The sequence below is a fragment of the Corvus hawaiiensis genome, chromosome 6 (genome assembly GCF_020740725.1).
Source record: "Corvus hawaiiensis isolate bCorHaw1 chromosome 6, bCorHaw1.pri.cur, whole genome shotgun sequence".
Taxonomy (NCBI): domain Eukaryota; kingdom Metazoa; phylum Chordata; class Aves; order Passeriformes; family Corvidae; genus Corvus; species Corvus hawaiiensis.
In genome coordinates, this window is record NC_063218.1 from 26403289 (window position 1) to 26412149 (window position 8861).

Sequence of the window (8861 nt, forward strand, 5' to 3'; positions counted from 1 at the left end):
GTCTCTTGACAGGATGGAGCTCTTGTTTCTGCCTATATTACTATAAGGCAGTTAAGTCAGCCTTGAATATGCCATACCTTTAAATTAGAAACAAAAGAAGGGTTTGTGAAATTCCAGGATGTCTCTTTGTAAGTCTGTTGTTGTAATGCAGCACAAACCATTCTCAGGGGTTATCTATTGAAAATTGTCCAGTGTTTTTTGCTTCTCTCACCTCTTTCTAGGCCAATATGCTCTTTAAGCACATGTAAATACTATGAACCCCCATAAGTGAGTTCAGATATAGAGGCAATGCCATTGAAAAATGCAGTGTTGCAGAAAAGCACTCCCTTTACAGAGAGTATGATGGTGAAACATCTCAATGTAATTAAATGAAGGAGGAGGTGTGGGAGGAAATGCAAATATCCAATTTATTTTGTGCATTGCACCTTTATCCAAATAGTGAGGAGGCACCCAAGTGAGCACTAAGAAAAGCTAACTGAAATCCAGGACACTGATGGAGTTTATTATGTAGATGTGATGGTGATTTTATGTAAGTGTATGCTGAAGGAGATGCAATATAAGAGTATACTCATGCTGGGCTTTGAAAGCAACCACGTGGCTTTAAACCTGACCTGATAGCTTCTCACTGAGGTCTGCATGTGGCATGGAGGTACCACGTCAGGTCAGTGGTGCATTGGCAGCATCTTCCCTGCATTCTACGGTGCAGCATAAAAGTCTCCAAAGAACCCTCTAACAGCAGCAGGAGGAGGCAGGCTTCACCTTCATCTTTTAAAATTTCTAGAATGTGTGCAGATCGCAAGACCTTTTCCCTGAAACTTGTGGCACATGGAAAGACAGAAATTATATGGTAGAGAAACCAGGCTGTGTTATAATTAGGGAAAATAGTGACTGGGAGTTATATTTGAGAAGTTTTACAAATCTAAGAATAGAACAGACTTCACTCTTCCCAAGGTGTAAGAGTTAATTCCTAAATGATCAGATGCAGGTTCTGGAATAGCATAAGCAGCATCTAACAGTTGTTGTAGCCTGATCTCAGACTGGTCAGGTGGAGCAGCTCTGTGGTATTCACTGGTTCTAGAGATGTGACTGGAAGCTCAGAAGTTTCCCAGTGTTTGCTGTGGGGCTGGTGTTACCTTTATCTTGGTTCATTTACTTTAGACAGAAGCTTATGCCGAAGCATTACAAACTGTTTGGGAAAATCAAAGTGGCCAAGAGACACAGTAAGGTTTTCCAATGTTGTCACATAGCTGTCATGTTCATCATTAGATGTTTATTCCCCATTTGTTAGGTGTTGAGAAGGGAGAAACGTCACTTTTCACATGAATGTGTGGCTGTTTATATGTGCAAAAAGCAGTCTTTCCTTTTCTTTCAGCTGCATGGTGGGATTCTTCGAATATTCCCAGAAGGAAAGTCCTATGTAGCAGATGTTGAGCCGATTTTTGACCGACTACTTTTTTTTTGGTCAGATCGAAGGAACCCACATGAAGTCCAGCCTTCTTATGCAACCAGGTAAGTAGCATATTTGGTATTGGTATTTGGCTAGGAAAAAACCCAAAGCATCTCTTCTACCAGTATTTGTATCCAAAATTATGGCCATCGTGTTTAAATACATGTGCATAAAAAATAGACAGATTTTGAGTGAATTTTCTGGTTTTGAGTCACTGGGAATTCTCTCACTAAATAGGGAGATGCAAGCTTGAATGATACATTTCCTTGTGTGATGAAAAAAAAGGCCCTTAACCATTGACAGGAGAAATCTTCCAAACTGGGCATAGCTATTTAGCTGGGAGGTGCTGGGTTATTCTTTTGCCCTTGTAGCACTATAGGGATTGTTGGGACTACCATCTGTCAGCAGGCTGTGAGAAGCTGATGTGATGCAGGGCAGCCCCCAAGCTGCCTACAGGCGCCCCAGAACAGAAAAACATGCAAAGGTCTGGAAGCTACTCCTGCCCTCTGTTACCAGGGGCTGTGCTCTCTTTTGTGCCTCCAGCAGAAATTCTCACCTATATTTCTGACTTGTTAAAATACACACTAAAATGCTGTCTGTGTTTGCCTATAAAGACGTGTCATTTTCATCCGATTTTTTTTTTTTTAGTCTACTAATCCAGTTTTGTTTTTTGCTTACTTCCTGAGCATAAAACTTCAGTGCTCTATTTTAATATCAAAAGTGGAAACAAATGCAAGGTTTCTTTCTTTTGTAGATATGCCATGACCGTGTGGTATTTTGATGCCAAAGAAAGAGCAGAAGCCAAAAAGAAGTTCAGGAACTTAACCGGTATGATTTTTTTATAAATGTTCACCAGAAAGAATTTAATGCATTTTGATATTTCCAAAGTCAGAGACAGACCAGGAGTGATTCTGTAGCTACAAGCATATTTAATGCATTTTTGGAAAGCTTTTTCACCTCTAATTGTCAGTCAGTTATTTTATGCAAAATGGAGAAGTTGTGACAGAAGATACAGGCCTGGCCCTAGAATCCCTGATGAACAACATGAGGAAAATGGGACAGACAGTTTCTGATTTGAGTCCCAAATGACTGAGATTTTTTTCCTACTCTGGATGGCTACTCCAGTCACAGGGAGTCAGCTCTTCTTTTGTTACTTGGGAGGTATATTTTGCCTTCTCCAAACCTTTGTGTAGCACAGAGTCATGAGACTTTCACAGACAGTTTAATAGTTGTGTTCTCTAAATGTTCTGGATGAATATGGTCTGTCTTCTACATTAATGAAGGGCAGAAGCCCACAAAGAGGTGACCCAGCTTTCTAATGGCAGCCACACTGCCTGCTACTGTAGTAATGGCATACAAGTCGCAGACTGAGTTTTCCAGATGTGTTCCAACACCCTACCCGGGACCATGACCAAAGGTTTGCTGTTCAGAGCAGTTTAAGGTCTGGTCTTCAGGGTCTGTCTCAGGCAGCTCCTCAAAATACAGTGTGGAGAGCACTTGTCTTTTAAAATGTATGTAGCTGGGCAAAGTTGTAATTAGTCAAATGATTTTCAGAACAAACTGTTGTCATCTCTGTAGCTTGTATGCAAAGCAAATACTAGTTTCACCCTTAAAGAGGATCATGAAAAAGGGGCCAAGAGGTGGTGGGGGAAAGTATCACTGATCTGGGGTCTCAAAATTTACTGGGGCTACTTAAGTATTGCATGAGTCATCTTCAATTTCAGCATGACAAATGTACAAGATCTTTGTGTGATTGTCCTTGTTAACATGCGGTGGTATCATATAGCAGTTCAGTTCAGTCCACATAGTGGATTCATGCCATGATTCTGAAATGGAAAATGTTGTCCATTGAAAACAAACCAACGTTTTTCTGTTTCTGAGTGTTCAGATGAATATAGTCAGAACCTCCTAGTTTAACCACTTCTTGCTTTTTCTTCTTTTTGATGTAGATGCAAGGAAGAGAGAAGCACCTCTTAATGAAGACTAATCAACTGTTCATGAACTCTGTGTGAGGAAATAAGATCCCAAAGATGACTTCCATTTCCAGTAAATAAGGGCAAATCATTTTTATGCACAAGAGTGCACTGGTTGTGTCTAGCATGTGCAGCTTATGCTGATGGTACTTAAGGCAGCCTCCTGTCATGCTGCATCTAGTAGAAGAAAGACGAAAGACTTATTTGCTCTTTACCTTTTGCTGGAAAAAATAACCAGGGTTTAAAAAAAAAAAAGAGTATCACTAAGCCTAGTGGTAGTGGCTCAGCCAACTGGCTTTTGATCACTCTTGTAACTAAGATAATGGTCATTGGAACTAGTGGTAAAAACCTGAGTCTTATTTGCACTTTATGAGGAAAAAAATTCTAGTTCAATGGGAAGAAGCTTTGCAAGTTTAAAATCGGTGGCAGACTGCTAATGGGCACAGAGGGATATCGGACATGGGAAATTAAATTGGATATTTGGAGAGTGTCATTTTACGGTCTGTCCCAAATGGACTTGTTCATGTACTGTTCATCATTTTGCTGTGCAGAACATTGGTTCAACTCTTCAATAACATGACTTCCCAGATTTTTGTCTACACAATCATTGCTTTTTCTGGATTTTGTTTGCTTTTCAAGAGGCACATTCTAGCTGTGCAGTTGTACTGCCCTTTCTGTCCCAGGACTGAGGAGACAGTAGTTATGTATCTGTTCACAACTTTATAAAACCATTTTTTTTCCATTTTGAGCAGGATGGGTTGTATGTTTTTTATTTTCACAGTTTGGTAAAGCAGCTGTTTTCTCCCAAAAGTCTGGTAAACTTGGAAGGCTTATGGCACACAATGCATTGACCCTTAAGGCCAGTGATATGTAGAGAAGTGTTTGCTTTGTGACTTCTCCATCTGCTATGTTCTGTGTGACATAGATATGAATCTGAAAGGAAAAGATATGTCTGGCAGTCTGACAAATATATGATAAATAATGGGTAACTTAGACTTGATTTTTATGCTGCATATTCTTAGTGAACACACTTGTTTAATTTTGCATGCATATGTAATTTGAATGAAACTGCAATTCAGTTTCAATTGATCTGTTATGCCAGGTAACTACTACTGCTGTGCCCAAGCTGTGAGATCAGAGTTATTCAATGGCAAAGCACACTTTTTTTTCTCCATTATTTTTTTAAACTTACTGGACTCAATGAGTAACAGGTGACCTATCTCCAATCTGTCTAAACTTTTACAACCAGCACTTACTATGCAGTTCAGAATAGCTCTTAATGAAGCTGGGAGCTAGCAGTGGATGCATTTATCACTCACACTAACTGTTCTCAACCTAATACACTCACTTGCATTCATTTTTATCTCATGTTGCCAGTGTGTATGTCAGACCCTATTAAATGTTCCAAATAGATGCTCCCTTCAGTGTCCCATATTTTCCTGTGCCACCTGCCCCTGCTGGTGAAGGTGGTCTGTCTGAGCTGCCCTGCTCCACTTCCCCACACTGTGCTGGCTTGCCGTGCTGTGATGGGGCTGCATTTGAGCTAGGGAATGGAAAAGTAGTGTGCAATGGCAACTATTAAACGTCAGTGACAGAAAGGTAATAGCTGCACAGGACAGAAAAGAAATACCTTTCATGACATAAAAAATGATAATAGAAAATAGAGTATTTTTTAAAACAGTTTTGTATCTTAAAGAAAAAAGAAATGCTGAGCATCCTTCAGCCTGCCCATGAATGCTGAATGTAAATACAGTAGTGCTAAGACACCCCTTATTCTCTCTGGCTTCTCCCAGGGATCCAGCTATGGTCTTATAGGCCTGACGACTGTGCACCTTAAGAGAGGAATATGAGGGAACATGTGTGACAAATATATTCTTCCAGCTCAAGACTAGGAAAAGACAAATAATATGATAAATGTCCTTTAATGTTAGGAAAAACATTATTCTACTACAGTTACTTTTAAGTAACACACCAGAGACTTGAAGGAAACTTAGTGATAACTTGGAATTCTCATTCTGAAATGTCCATGTGGGATGCAAAAGAGTTCGGGCTCTTCCTTGAGAGTGAGAGGTAACTGTTTGAAATGTGAGAGGCGTTGGAAAAGAGGGCCCGCAGGATTACTGTTTAGCAAAGGTGATGGAATACTGCCTGTTGTATTACTGTGCAAAGTTGATACTGGCGCATAAATTTGAAACTCCTACATGATTTTAAAAGGAGGAAAACCAGATAAAACAGAGCAGAGCAAATATTGCTTTGCCTCTAGAAACTGTAACCTTGAAAATGAACTAGGAAGCATTGTTAGTACGCATCTTACTGGAGCCTGGAACAGTGGAAAAACGATGTGGTGGAAGGGAAAAAGCTTTGTCTAAGGGCTGAAAGAGGAAGGTACTTCAGTTATCACTGTTGCTACCACCAGGTTTCTGCAGTGGTCAGCAACACGTGTGGTGGATGGAGCATGGAGCAGAATAGTTGCATTTATAAAGTACATATTTTCATTTTTAGCCAATATCTTCCTCATCTATATTATATATATAGAAGACAGAGCAATTATTCTGTGGCAGAGAGTGTTGTCTTTATTAACACTTAATCAAGTGCAAAAAAAGTTGAGGGCTTGGGATCTTGAAACCAATTCCTCAGTCCTCTGTTTCAGATCTCTACTCTGTTTCCAGTGGGATGATCTCCTTGAAGAAGCTGTAGTTTAGCTGGGGATGGGCTGTGGGGGGTGTTGGTCATGTAGGAATACGCAGGTGTGATGTTTCCTACATAGATTTCTCTTGCCTGTCTCAAGAATTGTTGCAAACTTCTCTGTAAGAGCGAAATTATCTGTCTGTGTGAGAGAAGCAGGCTGCTACCGTAGGGAGGGTATTTCAAAGAGGCTTTTTCCTTGTGTTTTGTCTTCATAGCAAACTGTTTGAATCAAATGGCTAAACAGCACTTGTCAGCCAGTTGTGAAAAGGAGTGCTTTCTCTGAGTCATTTAACTTTGAATCCTCCAAAAATTCTGGGTTTTTTTTCACCTTTAGATAATGTGCCTTCATCATTCATATCTGTGAAGATGTTTCATGCTGCACGTGCATGTCATGCAAGTTTTTGATGGCTCTTTAAAAAACATGGTTGCCTTTTCAATTGTGCGGGGGAAAAATGTGCAGAGCCACTAAGCCGCAATTTTCAACAGGAGGTTTTTGTTGTGCAGGGAGGAAAAAAGGCCAGGAGACAATGCTGAAAATCAAGAGACTATTTTTATTTTTAAACCTGTGACCACTGGCCTTTTGAGCAAAGTAGCCTCTAATAAATCTTTTTCTCTAGATTTCTTCTGGTTCTATGAAGAATGACTTCTACAAAACAGTGTCTAAAAAGATCCACTCTTTTTTTTCCCCTTCTATTTTTAAACCGTTTTAGTCCTTTGTGTTTTTTAAAATGTTGGAATATATTATATGTATTTCTTGTTGTTGCAAAATAGCTGGCTCTAACACCACTTGCATCTAGAAGATAGTGTGTTTATTTGCAGGCAAATGACTAGTTCTCCTTTGACTGTGATGTACTCCCATCAGATATCTGAGAGTGAGTTATGACTACATCTTCTCTTGTCAGGTTGTATGCTGGTCAACAATGCTGGCACTTTGCATTGGATTCATGTAAAAAACCCCTAGTAGTATTTTACCACACATCACATTTTGTGTTCCTGTTACTATTAAAAAAAGTGTAGCAGGAGTCAATAAACACTGGGTCATGTTAAACATTGTCCTGTGCAAATCTCTTCAGTATTGTGTCTTACTGTGGCCAGGGGGGCAATGGGAGGGTGCAATGCCATGCAGCTGCATGTAGGGTGACATTGAAATCTGTATCCATGACTGTCTTCTGCTGTTGGAGAGACCTTTTTTTATTGCCCTTGGCTTGGCACATTTCTTTGGTCACTTCCTGCTATTTTGAAGTTATTTACCTTGCTAGTGACCCTCTTCTTGAAATGCCTATTTGTTTTCACACTCCTGTTGAACCAGATAACATTCTCATGATTCAATTGTTGTCTGATAAGTTTTATTTTTAACAGTGTTCACATCCTCCCCCTGCTACTTTTCCAGTCCGAATCCCACAGTTTTCTCCTGTGGCTGTGTGGGAGACTTCTTCTCACTCCCACTAACAGTGCAGTTGAATAAAAGCCAGGTCATTTTCACTCATTTGGTAGAGCTGTGAACTTTCCGATTCCTTTGCAATGTTATGAATAGTGAGAATTTCCCTTTTCCTATTTAAAACATGGTTTCTATCATGGATGGCTTGGATTTGACTTACGGTGTTTTTTTGTTAAAGAGGAAAGAGATGTCTAAATAATTTGCCATTTATTTAAGCATTTCTTTTAGACTGAAGAGTTCTTAGAGCATGTGGAGAAAACCTATGGAAAGCAGAGGGGTTTCTCTTCTGAGCATGCTCCTCAAAGAGTAAAGGTTTGTAGGGACAGCTTGAGAAGAAGTTGGCCGTTGGCCATCCAGCTGCCAAGGACTTTGAACTCTGACTAAACTTTCTCTAAGCAAATATATTTGCAGTAATTGTTATCTTATAGCTATTTAGGGGTTTCTTTCCTCCCCCACCTACCCAAAGGGATATGGCTAAATATATTTGCACTGACAATTCTCATGACTCTTGAGAATGCATCTGATATCAGAAGCTGCACTGAAAATTGCAAAGTAGCATGACAGTGGAAGAGAGGTTAGTAAAAATTGATTCCCCTTTCCCACATAATGTTGTCTCTATGGAGTACTTCCACTTCAGAGAGCTGGTTAAAACTCCCATCCTCTTCCACTAAGCACAGATAGAGTTTTTTGTCTGTCTTTTGGAAAGCAGGGATAATTTCATCTACATCTGTGCTTATTTTAAACAAAGCTGGAGATGCTAAATAAACTGTGCTGGGTGAACTGCAGTCAACAGCAGTTCTTACGTGGTGGCAAACACAGTCAGTGCCAGCATGCCCAGTGCTGCTTTGCTGGGCACCCACAATCCTTCTGCTAGAGAGGAGGAAGTTTGTGATCCCTGATCTTGGCCAACACTCTGGGTGCTGATTTGACAGGAGGGGAATCAGGAGCATAACTGGCTCTTAAAAGCCTGCTGTGTGTGGGGCTGGTAAGAAGCACAGAAAGAAAAACCCTGTAGTCCAAACAAGTAGAGCTCTGAAAATCACTTGTGGTTACATGAGTTCACAGCTCCCATCAGGCTGCTGGGCAGAGGGAGCAGAGCAGAGAAGTTGCTTTTGAAGCCAGGCCCAAGTTATCCCCAAGAAGTATATCTGAGCACGCACCATGGGAGCCCATGCAGAGTCTGGTCACTCCTGCTGTTCAGGCTGGGTTATCCCTTCCCTGGCAGAGAATGTCGAGCTGTTAAAGTGGATGAGAGACAATGCTTACTGTCATTGTCCCCTCTTGCTGAACCAAGAAGTTGATCAGCTTCCTAAAA

The 8861-nt window shown here is 40.5% G+C and overlaps 1 protein-coding gene across 1 annotated transcript in view; it reads left to right on the forward strand.

Moving 5' to 3' along the window:
• EGLN3 (egl-9 family hypoxia inducible factor 3) overlaps nt 1-7156 on the forward strand; it is a 29042-nt gene extending 21886 nt beyond the window's left edge. Inside the window, exons 3-5 of the mRNA XM_048307658.1 lie at nt 1373-1509; nt 2202-2275; nt 3397-7156. Coding sequence (XP_048163615.1) covers nt 1373-1509; nt 2202-2275; nt 3397-3434 — 249 coding nt within the window. The 3' untranslated portion in view covers nt 3435-7156. The remainder of the gene's footprint in view (nt 1-1372; nt 1510-2201; nt 2276-3396) is intronic.
• The last annotated feature ends 1705 nt before the right edge of the window (nt 7157-8861 follow it).